This window comes from Gymnogyps californianus, chromosome 26, assembly GCF_018139145.2.
Source record: "Gymnogyps californianus isolate 813 chromosome 26, ASM1813914v2, whole genome shotgun sequence".
NCBI lineage: Eukaryota > Metazoa > Chordata > Aves > Accipitriformes > Cathartidae > Gymnogyps > Gymnogyps californianus.
In genome coordinates this window covers 854,105-874,459 of record NC_059496.1, presented here as the reverse complement: position 1 = coordinate 874,459, position 20,355 = coordinate 854,105, and the positions used below count along the sequence as shown (strand labels likewise).

At 50.4% G+C, this 20,355-nt stretch overlaps 1 protein-coding gene across 1 annotated transcript; it reads left to right on the top strand.

Moving 5' to 3' along the window:
- Positions 1–16,565: 16,565 nt before the first annotated feature.
- LOC127026025 (olfactory receptor 49-like) lies at positions 16,566–17,513 on the top strand. Its single transcript, XM_050911140.1, has one exon. The coding sequence runs from the start codon at positions 16,566–16,568 to the stop codon at positions 17,511–17,513; it is 948 nt and encodes a 315-aa protein (XP_050767097.1).
- The last annotated feature ends 2,842 nt before the right edge of the window (positions 17,514–20,355 follow it).

The following is a 20,355-nucleotide window of genomic DNA, read 5'->3' as shown; positions in this document are numbered from 1 at the left end:
GATCTGCACATAGGACAGCAGAATGAAAACAAAGCACCCTGAAGATAAAGAAAAACCAAAGAGAAGAGCCCAGCTTTCCTGAGGTAGGAGTGTGAGCAGGAGAGCTTGAGGATCTGGGGGATTTCACAGAAGAACTGATTCAGTGCATTGCCTTGGCAGAGTGGTAGTGAAAATGTATTGACAGTGTGCAGCACAGCTAGAGAAACCCACTGCCCCAGGCAGCTGCTGCCATGTGGACACAAGCCCTGCTGCCCAGGAGGGTCCCATAGTGCAGGGTTTGCAGATGGCAACATAGCGGTCATAGGCCATGACAGTGAGAAGACAATACTCCCTACCATCAAGAAGAGAAAGAAAAAGACCTGTGCAGCACATCCCAAGTAGGAGATGGCCCTGGTGTCCCAGAGGGAATTGGCCATGGCTTTGGGAGAGTGGTGGAGATGAGCCCAGGTCAAGGAGGGAGAGGTTGAGAAGGAAGAAGTACATGGGGGTGTAGAGGCGGTGGTCACAGGCTACGGCGGTGATGATGAGGCCATTGCCAGGAGGGCAGCCAGGTAGATGCCAGGAAGAGCCAGAAGTGCAAGAGCTGCAGCTCCCGTGTGTCTGCGAATGCCAGGAGGAGGAACTCGGTGATGGAGCTGCCATTGGACATTAGCTTTCTCTGAGCGTGGGGCACTGTCGAAAGGAGGAAAAGACAGTGACAAGTTAGGGTAGACTTCTCTGAGCAAAAGCAAAGCCATTTCTCTTGGACTCCCCTTCATGGACCCACCCCCACCCCTCAGCTACACACCCACCCTTTTTGTTTTCTAGGAGACCTTCAGCTCTGTGGCTCGAGCTCTGGTTAGTGCTGGCTGAGTGTGCCGTGGGGAGCAGGGCCTTTTGCCCAGTGGCTGCCGAGGAGTCAGCCCTGCTGTGCAGCAGTGGGTTCATGGGAACAGTGGGGCAGGGGCCAGTCCTGGTGTTTGAATTTTTCCAGGTTAAACTGCTCCTAACACAAAAGAGCTTGTCAGTGTCTGCACTCCCAGTGCTAAGGAATGGGTATGACAGCAGGCAGTTTGAGAGGTTATTTTTAAAGCATTGCTCCATCTCACCTGTGGACTGTTTCTTGGAAGTCAGAAACCCTCAGCATTTCTGCCACACTCAGGGAGAACAGAGTGAGCCCTGCGAGGCAAGAGGATTGCCTGTGGCTTCGTGCAGAATGAGAGGAGCTGGTCTGTCTCTGCGTTTTGTTCCCAGCGGCCCTGTGCTTACTCCTTCATGACATGGAGTAGGATCTCACTCCCATGTTACCCTGAAAAAAATCAGACACTGCTGAGAGCAGAAAGATCCACTGCAGACAAGCAGATGTCTTACCCTTTCTCAAGATCGCAGCACCCCACTTCTAGCCCAGGACACACATTTATGCTCGTTTCAGCAACCCAACAGCATTTCCTCCATTGTAGCATCTCTGTGCTTCTCCGTGAGGCTTTCAGATAACCCACAGATGCTATGAGAAAGATTTGCATTCTAGAGGGCAGCTCACAGCTTGGAAGGACACCCCAAGGAGACAGCCAAATGTCCTAAGCATGGTATCTGATTAAGTCAGCTCATTCCCTAGCTCCACTGACTGCACTGCCCACAGCCCCCCAGGTCAGAGGAAAGCTGGGACCCTTCTTCCCATGGACACACCCACAAGATCAGTGACTCTGCAGCTGAAACTCCCATTTCCAGAGAGCCTGACAGCAATGCCAAGAGCAGCCAAGAGAGGCAAGGAGAGAGACAGGACTGGCGCTCCGGAAAGATTTTCCCTTTATGCAACTCTGCACAATACCTCCCAGATGGTGATAACGCAGGACAGTATCCCTCAGCCTCATTGGTGGTCAGTGGGAAATGGGCATGTGGCAGCAGAGATGCCTGTCACCTCTTCTGCGGTCAAGTGGACACTCCCGCCCTAGACCCCACAGCAAGGAGGGCCGAGAGCTGTGCTGGGTGACGGACGAGAGATGAGGGGGGTTGCTCAAGGAAGGCATCTGCACTGCAGGGGGTGGCCAGGAGGTGCCCAGACCTTCCCGGCAACAGGGTTTCCCTTAGCAGTTCCCTCTCTCCCTGCTCGTGTCTCTGCTGCCTGGAGGTGTCCCTGCCGGGAGCTGTTTCCTGGGCTCCATGTCACCTGCCTGTCAGTGCTCACAGACCTCACTCCAGCCCTGTGCTCCCATCTCTTCCCTGCAGCCTCTCCCTGAGTGCAGGGACTAAAGAGTAGCTGAAAAACCCTGATGAAACTTGAAAGGTGATGCTGGTGTTATCTGTAGCCTCCAGAGCTGGAAACGGAAACACAGATTCAGGAAAGCTCCTTATCTTTACAGTAATGCCTGCTTTTACCTTCCAGTCAAAAAGTCCCTCGAGAAATGTCCCGCTGCCCACTCAGCCAGCGAAGAGGAGAAAACTCAAAGGGCAGACACCTTTCTTTTGAGGTAACCCCTGCCTTGATGTCCGTCTTGAAAAGTCCTGAGGATGAACTGGAGCTGTGAGCAGCCCTGACCCATGCAGCACCCTCTCGACAGCACAAGGACCTTGCCCTGCCCTGCCGGGGGTTGCTCCTTCTACCCACAGCTTCTCCCTGCAGTGCTGTGCGGATCTCCTGGGCAGGCTGAGTGCAGACCCTGGCAGGCAGCAGAGTCCCTGCCCCAGCACACAGCCCCCTGGGGCGAAGGGACCCTGCTCTGAAGAACAGCCCTGGGTACCCATGGCTGCACACCTGGCTTCACAGTCCTGCAGCTGTCCCTGAGAGAAGGCAGCGGTCATACTCTGTCCTCTGACGGTGCAGCAGGGAAGCCCTGCTCTGCAGCACATCCTCCTCTTCTCCACTAGAGACGCTGTCAGAATCCTCCTGAAAGATCCCACAGGCTGTGCGATGTGCCAGCTTTAAGAGATCCCTCCAGGAACCTGCAGCTGATTTGCCCTGCAGCCAGAAACATACCGTGTTAAGGACTGTGAAGATTTCTCTCCCCAGTGAGCTCAGCATCCTCCCACCACAGATTTGCCTCTAACCTCTCTCTGCCTTGCTCCTCTCCCCTTGGTGCCTGCAGGCAGTGCCCTCAGCCCTGCTGCGCTTTGCAGAGGAGCTACTCTGGGCAGAGCTGTCTCTCTGCAGTGCTGCCCACTTGCCGTGAGCTCCCTCTGTCCCAGGAGCCAGCCCAGCTCAGCAGCAGAGGACCAGCCCAAGGCAGCACTTTCTCTGCCCCCTCTGGGCTCCCTCAAGGTGTCCCTGGAGCTCCAGGGGAACCTGCTGTGAAACAGGCTGAAGCAATCCCTGATGTTCCCTCCCTCAGCTGGGGAGAGACACTTCTTTCAGGCAGTGGCATTTCTCCTGTCCGGAAAAGAGTTGGGCATGAGATGTCCCAGCATTAGCAGCATACGCAGACAGTGGCAGGGAGGAATCTCCTTTACCCCTGGTGAGAGAGAGGATTCCACTAAGTCAAGCGAGGCATCTCATCCTGGGTCTGTAGTCCTGGGGCTGGAAGGGGACTCAGCTCTCTCCCATGCCTGCCACAAGCCCTCAGGAGCTGGGATTCCTCTTGCCTCAGTTCAGGTGTGCCTTTCTGTGATTTTAGAAAATAGGCATCTGCATGTGAGCTCCTTGTCTCAGCTCCCCTGCAAATTAATGGAGATGGAGGCCAGGAGTGAGCTTCTCAGATGCATGCACGTGGTGACAGTGGAAGTCTCAGAGGTGGTCCAAGATAAGTGCAGGCAAGCGCAAACTCTAACAACGGAGCAGTTCATAGAGAAAGAACAGCATCTGGGGGCATCACCTTGAAGGCTGGGGAATTCCTTTGGCCAACAGCAGATGCCCACCTTGAGGAAACTGCACTTTTCCCTACTCATGATGTTCAGGACAGCCTGTTGAGGGAGGCAGCTGGTCAAATGGATTCATGTGCCCTAGGGATAGCTCAGTCCTTTTTTTAAAATGTTATTTCTCCATCAGCTGTATATACTTGATTGCTGTCGACTGTAACTGCAGTTGTCTCACGGACATCCTGACATTGCCTAACTAAATCCAGGGCAGCTACTCACTGGCCAAACACAGGCCTGTAGTGCTACAGAAGATGCCAGGGCTGTAGAGCACAACTGCGTGTGGCTGGTCAGGACAGCACAGGAGCTACAGGAAAGGCATCCCTGTCCAGAGAGGGTGGGTGACTGACACCCCAGATGGCATCTCAGACAGATTCAGTTTCTTTTGGCCAGCCACTCGCTCGCCACTGGAGTGAGGCAAGGTCTGACCCACCTCCATCCAGTAGATGCAGGGCAGTTCATGAACAGGAAGGACATCACGTGGGATCTCCACTTGTTTGCCTACTCCTAAACTCTGCTGGTTCTTCTTTCAACAGTCCTTTACTCACCCTCTGATGATACCCTCAAGGAACAGTCCAAGGATTGTCACAGTGTTCCTGGATCACAGGATGTCCACACTCAAGGACATTTTCAGCAGCAACTGTCCTTCCTTGAGATCAGCTTGGCATCCACCACAGGCCCTCAGGGGCTGCAGAGACCCCACGGACGGCAAAGCCCTCTCCTGCCAGGGTGCACATCCCCGGCCAGTTTCTCTCTGGCCTTGGGGAGAGCAGCGTTTCCTCTTTCTGTGCCTTTACTTTGCCATCTGCCATCCACCTCCAGCGTGGCTCTGGTCTCAAGCAGAGCATTTGCACCTCCTGGGTCTTGGGCACTTGGTACTGTGTTGGCCTGTGACAAGCCTGAGCGTGTTCCCAGTTCCCTAGCTGAGGTGATGCAGCCCAAAGGCGCACCAGTGCCCTCAGCCTGGGGTACAGGCAGGAGGAGCTGGAGTCCCACGTGCCATCACAGAGTTTTGCCATCAATGGAATCGATGGGGAGGAGTGGTGGGATAGCTCACACTGCTAGTGGTGCTGCAGTGGTGCATACAGGCTTCTCAGGAGAGATGGGCTGGAATGATCAGGAGGGAAATGTCCTCTGTGTGCAAGGAGCTTGTCGTATGTATGGAGCTTCTCTATGGATGTGGAAACAGGTTGGGTGAGCCCTTGTGGGTGAGGGTCAGAGAAGAGACCTGCTGGTGTGATATCACGGTGGGAGACAAAGCAACTGCAATCAGGGTAAGGAATTGGACAAAGCCTCATGTAAGCAACTCAAGGAAGTCTCCAGATCAATGACGTCAGGTCTCATTAGGGCCTTGAGAGACCCTGACACTCACTGGAAGGGAAGCAGAGCAGGATGCCTACTGTCCAGCAGGTGTCTGGGGTCTCTTGGTAAAACCTCTTTGCACGATGCCAGGTGGGCAACCAAAGGTGATGCTCACCTCCATTCTGATCTTTGCAAAAGAGGGAGTGCTGATCAGGGATGTGAAAACGGTGTGAGCCTTGGCTGTAGTGACCATGAAATAGTGGGAGAAAATGGGCCAGGATGGCTGCCCTCATAATGGGGGCTTTAAACGGAGAATGATGGGGGAGGGAGAGAGTAACCAGCAGCCCAGTGAGGGAGTGACAGGCAACATCGCTGTGGTGGGTTGACCCTGGCCGGATGCCAGGTGCCCACCAAAGCCACTCTATCACTCCCCCTCCTCAGCTGGACAGGGGGAGAAAATAAAACGAAAGGCTCATGGGTTGAGATAAGGACAGGGAGATCACTCAGCAATTACTGTCACGGGCAAAACAGACTCAACTTGGGGAAAAATTAGTTTAATTTATTACTAGTCAAATCAGAGCAGGATAATGAGAAATAAAACCAAATCTTAAAACACCTTCCCCCCACCCCTCCCTTCTTCCCAGCCTTAACTTTACTCCTGATTTTCTCTACCTCCTCCCCGCCCCGAGCGGTGCAAGGGAATGGGGAATGGGGTTTGGGTCAGTTCATCACACGTTGTTTCTGCCGCTCCTTCCTCCTCAGGGGGACGACTCCTCACACTCTTCCCCTGCTCCAGCGTGGGGTCCCTCCCACAGGAGACAGTCCTTCACGAACTTCTCCAACATGAGTCCTTCCCACGGGCTACAGTTCTTCACGAACTGCTCCAGCGTGGGTCCCATCCACAGGGTGCAGTCCTTCAGGAAGAGACTGCTCCAGCGTGGGTCCCCTGCGGGGTCACAAGTCCTGCCAGCAAACCTGCTTCAGCGTGGGCTCCTCTCCACGGGGCCACGGGGCCACAGGTCCTGCCAGGAGCCTGCTCCAGCGCGGGCTTCCCACAGGGTCCCAGCCTCCTTCGGGCATCCCCCTGCTCCGGCGTGGGGTCCTCCACGGGCTGCAGGTGTATATCTGCTCCACCGTGGACCTCCATGGGCTGCAGGGGGACAACCTGCCTCACCATGGTCTTCACCACGGGCTGCAGGGGAATCTCTGCTCTGGCACCTGGAGCACCTCCTCCCCCTCCTTCTTCCCTGACCTTGGTGTCTGCAGAGCTGTTCCTCTCACATCTTCTCACTCCTCTCTCTGGCTGCAACTGCTACTCCCCTGTAACTTCTTTTCCCTTTCTTAAATATGTTATCCCAGAGGCACTACCCCTGTTGCTGATTGGCTCGGCCTTGGCCAGCGGCGGGTCCGTCGTGGAACCCACTGGCATTACCTTTATCAGACATAGGGGAAGCTTCTAGCAGCTTCTCACAGAAGCCCCTTTCCAATTGTGCCTGAAGACCCTGACCCATGACTCAGCCATTGCTCTGCCTTTGCACTCTTCTGTCAGCATCTCCTTCTGTGAACCTTCAGCAGCACCTGGATGTCACCAGCTCTGAAGCGCCTCCTGGGTTTATAGAAGAGTCTCCTGAAGGTTGCTCCTGCAGCTCAACACTCTCTTTGTGTCGCAGAAAGTGAGCACTGTGCAAGTGAAGCCCTGTGGGGATGAAAGCCCTGAGCTGCCCTCCCCTGGACCTCTATGCTCTTAGAAAGACGGAAATGAGCCAGGGGAATGAGCTGTCATCTCTTCAAACTCATGGAGCAGAACTACAATGAGATATGTGCCACAGCTCCTCCTTCCAGACTCCATGAATGGTCGGTGGGGAGGAAGGAGGCATTTCCTCTAAGCTGAGGAGACTGGCAATGTGGGACAGGATGAATCACCCGCAGGGGTGCCAGGCTCTGCCCGTTGAGGAGAGAGGGAACCCAAACCTTTCCCAGAGGCAAAGGAGCCTAACTTGCTGGGGACTAAAGTGAGCTCAGCTACTGATCTAGACTGCCAGTTAGGATTCCACCCTCCTGCAATAGTGCACAGGGTTCTCCTTTGCTCCTGCTTGTCACAAATGGGCGATTGAGATTGCTTAAAGAACCACTGTATTAGCAAAAGTGGTTTTAATATGATGTTGTAAAAGTGCAACTTAACAGAGTTCGAAGGCAAGGTTCACTGTATTACTGTACGGCACAATCATTTGAGCAATGATCCAAAACTACCAAGGCACAAATCCAAGTTACCAAGGCACAAATCCAAGTTACCAAGACAAAATCAAAGTTACCATACTACAAGGTTATGGGCAATATCGGTCGCTTACCAAAGATCTGCAGTTGGTAAGAGGTCTCTCTGCCTCGAGGAGCAGCCTTGAGAGGCGTCCCAGCTCAAGGGGAGATCACTGCCATGCAGGGAGGCTGCTTAGCCGGGAGAGCTCAAAGAAGGCTCACTTAGGCTGTCATATTTATGGAATAAAATGGTTGTCTTGTAGTCAAATTACATGTGATGTGAAAGGTATGCATGAGACTCCTCGTACCCACAACTGTCTTTGTTCCTTGACAAACGAGTCTTGGAAAAGCCACCCGCTACTCATGTGTTAATCACATGTTCAATGTTCCAAGCTCATATGCATCAATGCTCACTGTGTCACTCTGCTCCTTTGTGGGTTTTCAGAGAACAGATTGAAACTAGAGGAGTTCTTGGCCCATTTACGGCTCAGGCCTGTACCTCCTTTGGAGCCTGTACCAAACTACCGCTGGTTTGGTTAAGGGGTCGAGTGCATCCATCACAGGCTTTAGGTCAAGGGGAGCAAGAGGACATGATACCTCTCAGCTCTGTTGACTTGCACCTCATGACAAGTGGACTCCTCTGTCTCTCCACCGAAAGCAAAGGGAGAGAGGGACCCTGGGACGTCATTTAGGGTAAGCGACTGCACAGAGCATGGTCTCCAGGGAAGTCAGACTTGGTGGTCAGGGCTGGGTCCAGGGGGTCTTGAGAACCTCGAAGGATGGACATTCCCTAGCCTGCCTGGGCAACTTGGTCCAATGCCTGTCTGTCCTCACGGTCAATGTTCTTCCTGTTCCAGATCAGAATCTCCCCTCTTTCAGGTTGTGATCATGTCTTTTGTCTTCCTGACGTGCGCCTCTCTAAACAGCCCAGCTCTTTCTTTTCAGTAACCTCCTCTTAGGTTCTGGAAGGCTGCTAGTGCATTCTTTTGACGCTGTCTCTTCACCAAGCTAAGCCACTTTCCTCAGCTTGTCCTCACAGCTCAGCTGCTCTATGGCCCTGACCATCTTAGTGTCTCTGCTGAGTTCATGAAAGTTTATAAGTGTTTTTCTTGTATAGGGGTGGTGGGGTGCCAGATGCAGTATTCTGGATGTGATCTAATGAGTGCTGGTCTAATGAGTCTGTCTATTGCCTACTCTCCTGTTGATACAATCTCAAGTGCTGTTTGCCTTCCGTGCTGTCAGGACTCACTGCTGAATCAAGTCAGACCTACTGTTCCCCAAGGTCTGCAGGTCCTTTTCAGCAGGGTTGCTACCCAGTCAGTCAGTCTCCTCTATCTAGCACCATTGTAGAGGGTTAGTCTGTCCCATGTTTCCTTCTGTCAGGACAGATCAGGGCATTTCTTTTTGGCCTATTCTACCAACACCAATGGAATTGGCATTGCTGTCTAGCTCCCTTGACATGGCAGTCTGCCCGTTGAACAAATTGACTGCATCCCTCCGGTTTTGTGTCATCCCAAAACTTGACGAGGTCCATCCTTTATACTTCTCAGGTCATTGGTAAAGCTACTGAAGAGGAGAGGTCTCAGAGCAGGCTCCCAAAGAGTTCTGTTTGTAGCTGGCCTTTGGGTAGAGTACGGACCATTCCCCATTACCCTGTGGGACCACTAATCCAGCCAGTTCTTCATCCCATCTTGTATACCATCCAGGCCCTAATGTCCCAGGTTGGATACAAGGACTTCTGAGGACCAGGATGGTCAGAGAGACTCTTTCTCCAGGCCTTCAGGCTGAGGTGACACTGGCTACTGAGGGGTTTACAAGTGGTTTGTCTTCTGTGGAGACCAGTGACGAGTGGCGTTCCTCAGGGGTCGGTATTGGGACCGGTGCTGTTTAACATCTTTGTTGGCGATGTGGACAGTGGGATTGAGTGCACCCTCAGCAAGTTTGCCGACGACACCAAGCTGTGTGGTGCAGTCAACACACTGGAGGGAAGGGATGCCATCCAGAGAGACCTTGACAGGCTTGAGGGGTGGGCCTGTGCGAACCTCATGAAGTTCAACAGGGCCAAGTGCAAGGTCCTGCACATGGGTCGGGGCAATCCCAAGCACAAATACAGGCTGGGCGATGAGTGGATTGAGAGCAGCCCTGAGGAGAAGGACTTGGGGGTGTTGGTTGATGAGAAGCTCAACATGACCTGGCAATGGGTGCTTGCAGCCCAGAAAGCCAACCGTATCCTGGGTTGCATCAAAGAAGCATAATCAGCAGGTCGAGGGAGGGGATTCTGCCCTTTACTCTGCTCTCCTGAGACCCCACCTGGAGTACTGCGTTCAGCTCTGGGGCCCACAACAGAAGAAGGACATGGACCTGTTGGGGTCCAGAGGAGGGCCACAAAGATAATCAGTGGGCTGGAGCACCTCTCCTATGAAGACAGGCTGAGAGAGTTGGGGTTGTTCAGCCTGGAGAAGGGAAGGCTCTGGGGAGACCTTACAGCAGCCTTCCAGTAGCTAAAGGGGGCCTACAAGAAAGCCGGAGAGGGGCTTTTTACAAGGCCGTGTAGTAATAGGACAAGGCGTAGTGGCTTTAAACTGAAAGAGGGTAGATTTAGGTTAGATGTAAGGAAGAAGTTCTTCACTGGAAGGGTTGTGAGGCACTGGAACAGGTTGCCCAGAGAGGTTGTGGATGCCCCCCTCCCTGGAAGTGTTCAAGGCCAGGTTGGATGGGTGCTTTGAGCAACCTGGTCTAGTGGAAGGTGTCCCTGCCCCTGGCAGGGGGGTTGGAACTAGGTGATCACTAAGGTCCCTTCCAACCCAAACCATTCTATCATTCTATAATTCTTCCAAGTCTTCAGCAAAACAGACATCAGGAGATCCTTCTGTTTTATCTCCCCTCAGGCCTACTTCTCTGCTTTGCTTCATGGACTCAGTTCAACTCCTCTTGAAGTTTGGGGATGTCAGAGGCCTGAGGGAATTAATTAACCCAAATGACCCTGATCAGCCTTAGCTGAGGCCTCCGTCCACAGTCATGGGCTTAGGAGCTCTAGGCGTTAAGTCCCTACCCTACCCTATGCTGTAGGAGTACTGGTCTCCAGATCAGCCTCTGACTCTCCCATGCCCATGCCCATGCCCATGCCCATGCTCTTGTCTGGCCACGGAGCCCTTTGATCTGGACCTCAACTGCAGACTGTCTTCCTGGCTTGATCTTGGCACTGCCTTATCACTGTGGGCCTGCTTGGTGATCACTGGACCTGAACCGCATCCTAGTCAATGGATTGACTTCCTGGCTTGACTGCAGGCCACCATCCCCAGGCCTGTCCTGCTTGCCTTGCTCAGCTACTGTGGGGCTGGGGCCTGGCTGGAGAGGCACCTGTGCTGCCAGCCATGGTGTCTCCCTCGGCTCCCAGCTTGTCTTCCTGTAGGGAGTAGCTCTGCTCTTGTTGCTTCCTGACAGAGGAGTTCTCCTCTGTCCAAGTATAGACATCTTTATTACAATACCTGCTCCTGACCTCATCGTCTAGCCTCACAGCAGGAAGAAAATATCCCCCAAATACCCCCAAAGGTATTCAGGAAGTATAACTTATCCCACTTAATGTGGACAGCTGAAATCACTCTAGAATCATCTGTTTCTCTCCATGGACCATCTTTCTACCTCCAGATGAACGCATGGTCCTCTTGGCCAATGGAAGAAAGATTAGAAAGGAGGTGACTTATCAGAGGTGCTGTGCACAGATGAATCCAAAAGCAATAGTCTAAATGAAGGTCAAAATCTTAGGTCTGAACTTAAACTATAGTAAGATCTAAGCTCACATCTAATCTCTGATTTAGGCATCTGATCTGAGGCCTTTTTCTGTGGTCAGTGGAGAGAGAGCTGTTAAGTGGTGAGCATATAGTCACCCACCTTTGGACGTGATCAGTCACAAAAGGGAATTTTTTCTCTTCCCATGGGTAGCAGAAGGAACCAAGAGGAGTGGCTCAGAGAAGGTGATTTGGGAGAGGTTCATCTCAGATAGTTGTAAATGTCTGCACAGAAGCCATTGGCAATGAGTCAGTCTCATAAATCAAAAGACGAAGGTACTTTCAAGGTAAAACTTCTCTGAGCTGACTGAAGCTGGTTTTGTCTTCAGTTCACTGGCAACCCACGGAACGTGTACTAGCCTCCTGGCTGTGCAAAAGAAAGAAGATTTTGAAGTGGATGAGAATAGTTCTTTGTTCATTTAATGAAGTGCTCAAAGTGAACTTGGATGCTTCTTTTCTTTATTTATGTGCATTTTCAATTCAGTCACTAAAAAAATAATGAAATCCATTATTCATCCAGCTCAAGTGCCAGGGAGGTGGATAGGTATTTAGGGGATTCTTATCCACAGAAGAAAGTGTGGTCTTTATTGTCCACATCCATTACAGGGAGGAGACCCTGGTCCTCAGGCCATGCTACTCATAGTGCATAACTCCTATGTCTCCTGGGTCTCATCTGGCCTATGAGGATTCCCTTGCTACAGGAAAGACATTGAGATGCTGGAGCGCATCCAAAGAAGAGCAACGAAGCTGGTGAAGGGTCTAGAGCACAAGTCTTCTGAGGAGCGGCTGAGGGAACTGGGGTTGTCTAGTCTGGAGAAAAGGAGGCTTCAGGGGAGACCTTATCGCTCTCTACAACTACCTGAAAGGAGGTTGTAGTGAGGTGGGGGTCGGTCTCTTCTCCCAAGTAGCAAGCGATAGGACGAGAGGAAATGGCCTCAAGTTGCGCCAGAGGAGGTTTAGTTTGGATATTAGGAAAAATTTCTTCACCGAAAGGGTTGTCAAGCATTGGAACGGGCTGCCCAGGGAAGTGGTTGAGTCACCATCCCTAGAGGTATGTAAAAGACATGTAGATGGGGCGCTTAGGGACCTGGTTTAGTGGTGAACTTGGTAGTGTTAGGTTTACGGTTGGGCTCAATGATCTTAAGGGTCTTTTCCAACCTAAATGGTTCTATAATCCTATGATCATTTCAGAAGCATCTCTTCTACACACCCACAGAGCCATTGCAATGGTCTCCTTCCAATTTCCCTTGAAGCCTTCTCTTGACTAGGATGCCTACAGTACCATAATCTCTATGTTACTTGTAATACTGGAATTAAGACATTCCAATAAGTTCCTGATGCTTGTATTCATGGAAAACTCCTTTTGAGTCTGAAGGAGAACAGACTCAGCAACAAAGTTGTTTGGAAACAAAACAGGAAAAAGAGAGGAAAGGGGAAAAAAGGGGCCATCTGAGTGTAAACAGGTTTCTGGTCAGTAGGCTTCTCTGACGGAGCCCTGCACTTGGTCACTAGCCTGTGTCCTGTGTTCTCATTAGAGCCTATTTCCAACTACCTCCGGCGCGGGTGCATTCTCTGTTCTTAGTGGGCATCTGTGAATGGCAGTGAACTTCAAGCTAGACTCACCGGTGAGTAGGTTACGAGGTCTGTGTTGCAGCAAGTGGAGCAGGGCCGCAAACATCCTGGACTCCAATGCCTGGGTGCATGCACAGGGGAGACCAGGAGCATCTGAGTCCAGGTGCTGGATAGAATGAGTGCCTAAGGCACACCTGGGTCTTCTCCTAGAGAGACTGATGGGCTGGAGAAGGCTTACTGGCTTCCTCCTTCCCACTGGCAGCACAAGACTCACAGGGTCCTGCTCACCATAGGCCTCAACGCTGCAAGAGCTGAGGAACTTGCGGAGGAACAGCATGGTGCAACTTGGCAAAATGGGCTCTAAGTCCTTGCCAGGCCTGGCTCTCCAGACTGTACCTGCACAGGTTGATCAGGATACACTTCTGCAGCTGCCACCGGCATTGGGTGGGCACCAGTGAGGACCCCCAGCTCCCTTCAGTCAGGGGAGCAGTCTCTGGAAGCAAGCCGTGTTGTAGAGGAGGAAGGTGGCCAAAGTGTCTGGGAGTCACTATCAGAACCCAAGTATGAAAGGAAAGATGCTCTTGGTTTTGGCAGAAAGAAAAGTTCATCTGGAGTGGAAGTGTGGGTCAGATCTTAACTCGATCTTAACTAGTTCCCTCAGCCGCTCCTCATAAGACTTGTGCTCTAGACCCTCCAGCAGCTTCATCGCTCTTCTTTGGACACACTCCGGCACCTCAATGTCTTTCTTGCAGTGAGCAACCCAAAAATGAACACTGTATTCGAGGTTCGGCCTCACCAGTGCCGAGTACAGGGGGACAATCAGTTCCCTAGTCCTGCTGGCCACACTATTTCTGATACAAGCCAGGATGCTATTGGCCTTCTTGGCCACCTGGGCACACTGCTGGCTCATCTTCAGCCAGCTGTCAACCAACAGCCCCAGGTCCTTTTCCACCAGGCAGCTTTCCAGCCACTCTTCCCCAAGCCTGCAGCATTGCATGGGGTTGTTGTGACCGAAGGGCAGGACCTGGCACGTAGCCTGGTTGAACCTCATACAGTTGGCCTCAGCCCATCAATGCATCCCTCTGTAGAGCCTTTCTGCCCTCAAGCAGATCAACACCTCTGCCCAGCTTACTGTCATCTGCAAACTTACTGAGGGTGCACTTGATCCCCTCGTCCAGATCATTGATAAAGTTATTAAACATGACTGGCCCCAATACTGAGGCCTGGGGAACAACCCTTGTGACCGGCTGCCAACACTGGATTGAACTCCATTCACCACAACTCTTTAACCCGGCCAGCTAGCCAGTTTTTTACCCAGTGAAGAGTACACCCGTCCAAGCCATGAGCAGCCAGTTTCTTCAGGAGAATGCTGTGGGAAACAATGTCAAAGGCTTTACTAAAGTCCAGGTAAACAACATCCACAGCCTTTCCCTCACCGACTAAGTGGGTCACCTTGTCAAAGAAGGAGATCAGGTTAGTCAAGCAGGACCTGCCTTTCATAAAGCCATGCTGACTGGGCCTGATTGCCTCGTTGTCCTGTACATGTCGTGTGATGGCACTCAAGATGATCTGCTCCATAACCTTCCCTGGCATCGAGGTCAGCCTGACAGACCTGTAGGTCCCCGGATCCTCCTTCTGGCTTTTCTTGTAGATGGGCATCTGTACTGGTTTTGGCTGGGATAGAGTTAAAATTCTTCATAGGAGCTTGTACAGGGCTATGTTTTGGATTTGTGCTGGAAACAGTATTGATAACACAAGGATGTTTTAGTTATTGCTGAGCAGTGCTTACACAGAGTCAAGGCCTTTTCTGCTTCTCACACTGCCCAACCAGCGAGTAGGCTGGAGGTGCACAAGAAGTTGGGAGGGGACTCAGCTGGGACAGCTGGCCCAATTGCTCAAAGGGATATTCCATACCATATGATGTCATGCTCAGTAATAAAACTAGGGGGGAGGTTGGTGGGGGTGCTGCTGCTGGGGGACTGGCTGGGCATCTGTCAGCTGGTAGCAAGCAATTGGTCTCATTTGCATCACTTGTTTTTCTTGGGTTTTATTTTCTTCTCTCTTTGATTTATTTTCCTCTTTTCCTTAGAATTCTTTTCAGAATTTCTTTTCAATTATTAAACTGTTTTTATCTCAACCCATAAGCTTCTTTCTCACTTTTACCCTTCCGATTCTCCTCTCATCCCAGAGCGGGGGAGTGAGCAAGCGGCCGTGTGGTGCTTAGTTGCTGGCCAGGGTTAACGCAATGGTTTGAGTGGAGAAAAATTGCTCAGAGGATCTTCTCAATTTGTATTGGCATAGTTTATATCTCTACAACCTATGTGTTTCAATTGCTGCAGGGCCATTTGCAACCCCTCACACTACTGTGCTCCTACTGCTGTAGGTGACTGAGCTTGAGCTTTTGCTCAAATACAGCCAGCAGCTTAGTCTCAGAAAGTTTTCTGGACGAACCCAGTGCAGAGATTCCCCTATGCCAGACTAGAGGCAAAGAACACGCCGGGCATTTGGGATCTAAGACTAGCCTGAGCCCCAAGCTAAAATGTCAATGCAAACATGGAGCACTGCCCTATACTGAACTTCCCATTTGACTCCTTGTGTAAGTGCTACCCATTGTGCCCTGGGACAGAGCCTGAGGGGACAACACAGTCTGTGGAGAAGCTTTGTTTCACTCCTTCAAACCCTCCCTCTCCTCCCCTCCCTCTCCTCCCCTTGCATTTGGAATCATCCTGGGTCTGGAGCCATCTGCTCTGCTCCTTTCTAGGTCTACAAACAAATGTAAAGATGAAGGGAAAAACATCAGTCTTTATTGCATAGATTCTTCTTGTGCTTCCTTCTGTTAGATAAGTATTTTCATGTTAAAAAATAATAATAAATCAGAGATTTGAGACTTGAATAGTGAGTTTCATCTACTTTGCTGCAGGTGCCTGTGAGAACTTGTTTTCCCAAGGCTCCCTCTGCTGTCAGTGGAGACAAGAGAAAACGCTAGAGGCTGGGTCCTCCCAACCTATAACTGGCATGCAAAAGAAAGGTTACAAATCTCTTCCAGACACTCTTCTCTTGCTCTGCCTTTAGGTCAGGACATTTGATAGTCATAGCAATGAGCAGCTGTTTCGAAACAACGGCATTTCAGTGCAGACGGATGTCAGATGAGACTGTGTGGAACCGTAATAAATTTCAGTCATTATTTTGAGTACTAAAGAAGGCAAGTTATACTTGGTCCCTCTTCTACCCCCTCCCCCTTTTCTGAAGAAACAGAGAGCAAGAAGCTGTGGAAGAAAGCAGGGCATTACAGAAGAGATACTTGACATTACTTCTTTTGAAATCAACAGATTCTCAGGGATTCCTAGTCCAAAAAGGCAAGTACTGAAAAGTAGAAAGAATAGCTTTCAACATACATGTTTGGTTTGATTTGGTTTGATTTGATTTGATGGTTTAGCATTTGTGCAATAGAAGAGATGAGTTTGGCACAGAGGTGTGACAGATGTTTGCAATAGGTCTGAGTGAATTTGGAATTTCCCAGGAATGGGGTGAAATAGCTAACAGCCTCTTTAAAATCTTCTGTCCTGGAGAAAGAATCCTTTGTGAGTGTTTGAAAAAGGTAGAAAGAAGGCAGGAAATTCTCTGAGAACTCTAACTGAAATGTACAACATAAAAATCAGGGTGTGAGCAATGCTTGAAGGACTCTCTCTGTCTGTGTTATATTGGCAGACTGTGCAAAAGGAAAGAAGCAGAAAAGGAAGGACCGAACTTTTCATCCAGACTGTGAAATTATCACACTTGCTTTTTGCCATGTTCCTGTCTTGGCAGGATGAACTGAAATTCAGCATGGGAGCAGAAAATGAATCTGCAGTTACTGAGTTCATCCTAGAGGGTTTCTCGGGGCTTGATCAAAGCCTACAGCTCTTTCTCTCTCTGGTCCTTCTGCTCATATACCTGACAACAGTGATGGGGAACGCAACCATCATCTTCCTCGTGTGTGTGGATCGCCGCCTGCAAACCCCCATGTACTTTTTCATCAGCAATCTGTCCTTCCTGGAAATCTGGTTTACATCCTCCACAAGCATCAAATTGTTTGTGATCCTGAGTTCTGGTAGGAGAACAATCTCACTAAGCAGCTGCTTTGCCCAATCCTATTTCTATTCTGCTCTGGGTGGTACAGAGTTTGTTCTACTTGTTGTCATGTCCTTTGACCGCTATGTTGCCATCTGCCAGCCTTTGCATTATGCTGCCATCATGAAGCCTCAGCTCTGCATCCACCTGGTTGTTGCCGCTTGGGTCATAGGCATCACACTCTCGAGTTACCATCTGGTCCTCCTCTACAAGCTGACTTTCTGTGGCTCGAACAAGATCCACCATTTTTTTTGTGACAACTCGCCCTTATTCAAATTGTCCTGCTCTGACACCAGCCTGCTTTGGAAAATAGACTCTGTTTTATCATCATTGGTCATACTGGGTTCCTTATGTTTAACTCTGGCATTTTACATGGGCATCCTTTTCTGTATTCTACACCTTCCAGCAGCCTCTGGGAGGAAAAAAGCTTTTACTACCTGTTCTTCCCATCTCATCACCTTGGCCATTGCATATGGGAGCTGCATTGCTCTCTATGTGCGTCCTTCAGAAGATGTTTCCTTGGAGACAAACAGAATTATAGCTTTGCTGAACACTGTCCTGTACCCGTTCCTAAATCCGTTCATCTACAGTCTTAGAAACAGGACTGTGATACTGGCCCTGAACAAAGCCATTGCCCATGCAACAAAGCAGCTTTTCCCCTAATCCTGGTGCATTTCTGGACAGCAATTCCAATGATCTGCTCTCATATCTTAAGCAATACCAATGCATATGTATGTAACCTCCAAATACAGATGCCTCAGGAGATTTATGTTCTTGTTGGATTGTGTTAGGTTAAGCGATAAGAAGCTCATCTGCACACACAAAGAAGGCACTGACAATGGCAGGAGGAGTAACTCAGTTAATACCCTGCCCCAGCTGCTCCCAGGCCCATCACAGGAGAGCCACCAGCTCATCAAGAGCCCATCTCCACAACCTGAGAAGAGCACAGAGGCACAGTGGCAGGTGGGAACCCAAATTACAGGCTCCTGAGGAATGAACACCTTGTCCCAGCTCCTTCCAGGGCTGCCCTGGGAGAGCCATCAGCCCATTGTCCAGGTGTGAAAAAGAAATGCTTCCTAACGTCCAGTCTAAACCTCCCATGGCGCAGCTTTGAACCATTCCCACGCGTCCTGTCCCTGGATGCCAGGGAGAAGAGATCAGCACCTCCCTCTCCACTTCCCCTCCTCAGGAAGCTGTAGAGAGCAATGAGGTCGCCCCTCAGCCTCCTTTTCTCCAAACTAGACAAGCCCAGTGTCCTCAGCCGCTCCTCACAGGACGTTCCTTCCAGCCCTTTCACCAGCTTGGTTGCCCTCCTCTGGACACATTCAAGTATCTTAATATCCTTTCAAAATGGTGGGGCCCAGAACTGCACACAGGACTCAAGGTGAGGCCGCACCAATGCTGAATCCAGCGGGATAATCACCTCTTTTGACCGGCTGGTTATACTGTGTTTGATGCACCCCAGGATGCGGTTTGCCCTCTTGGCTGCCAGGGCACGCTGCTGACTCCTATCGAGCCTGCTGTCGACCAGCACCCCCAGATCCCTTTCTGCAGGGCTGCTCTCCAGTCACTCCTTTCCCAGCCCATACTTGTGCCTGGCATTATTTCCTCCCAGGTGCAGAATCGGGCATTTGTTCTTGCTAAACATGGTGAGAGTTGCCTCCTCTGGGTCATGCATACAGCTGTAAAACTGCACAGGGCCCAGCAGAGTTTCCTGTGCTGCCCCATCATGCCCCAGTATGTCCCAGTGGTCTCCAGGTAGGGTATGACCCCTTCACCATTGCACTCTCAGCCTGATCCTCCAACTGGTGTTTTACCTATCTGTTTGTCCGCCCTTCCAGACTGTAATGGCCTAACTTGGGTACAAGAATATCGAGGGAGACCATGTCAAAAATCTTGCTGAAGTTGCGGTGAACAACAGCCGCTATTCTCCCCTCCTGCACAAATGCCATTACTTCCTCATGAAGGCAGTCAGATTGGTGAGGCAGGATTTACCCTTTGAAAGTTCATGCTGACTGCTTTTGGACACCTTCTTCTCTTTAAAGGTCCCAGAAATGTCACCCAAGAGATATCGATGGCTTAGTCCTCACCAAGATGAGCTTGTACAGCCTGTGGATCCCTGGGTGGCACTTTTGGCCTCTTTCAAAGATGGGTGCAACATTTGCTTGTCCTCACTCACAAGACACCTCTACCAATCCCATGACCTTTCAAAAGCGATATTCCACAGAAATATCGATCTTTCCCTGCGGCTTCATTACCACTATTCTGCCTGTGATACGCTGTGTTTAATTTCTCTGATCTTTCACTTACTTTCCCCTGTCCTGATACAATGACCATTTCTGAAGTCATCTTTTCAGTAGACTGTCTAGACAAAGGCCCTTTCCATTATTCTCCAGTTTTCTCCTCCCTTTACTCTTTGTTCATTCAGATACCTCTCACCTGTGCTGCTGCTTTGAGCTTCAGGGAGTTAAAGCTTGCCTGACTTTCAGGAGTCTAGTTGTCTCTTTAGCCAATTCTTTCCTTATGTTTATATCTGCTGGTTTGTGTCTGTCTGTCTAGAACATTTCTCATAAGATCATCCCTTGTAGAAAGGCAACCTCAGTAGAGATATCCTGTACTTAGCATATGCTTCAGGAGTGCGTTTTATTGTTTAGGAAACTTTATCATGCTTTACTTTTCTTTGCTTGCAAACAGGAAAAAATGCTTCTGTGCCTGTGTGCAGCCAGTTCTCTAAGGAAAGCAGGTGGGAGATGGGGCAAGGAGCTGTAACATTCAGCTCCCAGAGTTCAGAGAAGTCTGATGGAAGGCAAAGTGAAGCAAGTCCCAGGCGGCCAGTGACAGAAATGGGGAGGCTGGGGAGGTGAGGAGCAAGGTTGTCCATACAGTGTCAGACCTCAAGGGACTGCTTTTCCTGCCTGCCCAGACCTCCTGAGGAGACACTCTGCATCAACATCAATTGGAGAACGCTGCTATCACCTCTTCTCTAAACTGAAATTAATAAAATAGAATGTTTAAAAAATGTATTTTTTATTAGGTGCACTTTGAAATCTTCCTCTTTAATCCTACTATGAAATGATTCCAATTAGCTGTACAGGTCTTGAAGACTTGAAGAAAATTACAGGAGGAGAAATAGCTCGTTAGGCCTTTCTGTATTTTAATGAGCCCCATGGTGTATTTGGCCCTGAGTCTAGTTAGTGTTAGGGTATGGGCTTGCTTTGTGGTTGCTTTGTGGATTAGGGTTTGGTGTAGGGCTGGGGTGAGGGTTAGGGTCAAGGCTAGCATTTTAATGTTAGGGATAGAAGCTAGGAATGAGAGTGAGTAATAGGGTGAGAGTAAGAGTTTATGGGTTTGGGCTTTGGTTTAGAGGTAAGGTTTGAGGTTAGGGATTAGAGTAGTGGATTCCTGTCAGGGTGAAGGGTAGAGTTTAGGGGGAGGATTAGGGCTTAAGGTTCCTGGTTAGAAACAGGGTAAAGGCCTAACATGAATGTTTTCACAGTCAGTGTTG

Excerpts from the sequence above, each read along its gene's own strand:
- LOC127026025 (XM_050911140.1), top strand. The coding sequence starts at position 16,566 with ATGGGAGCAGAAAATGAATCTGCAGTTACTGAGTTCATCCTAGAGGGT.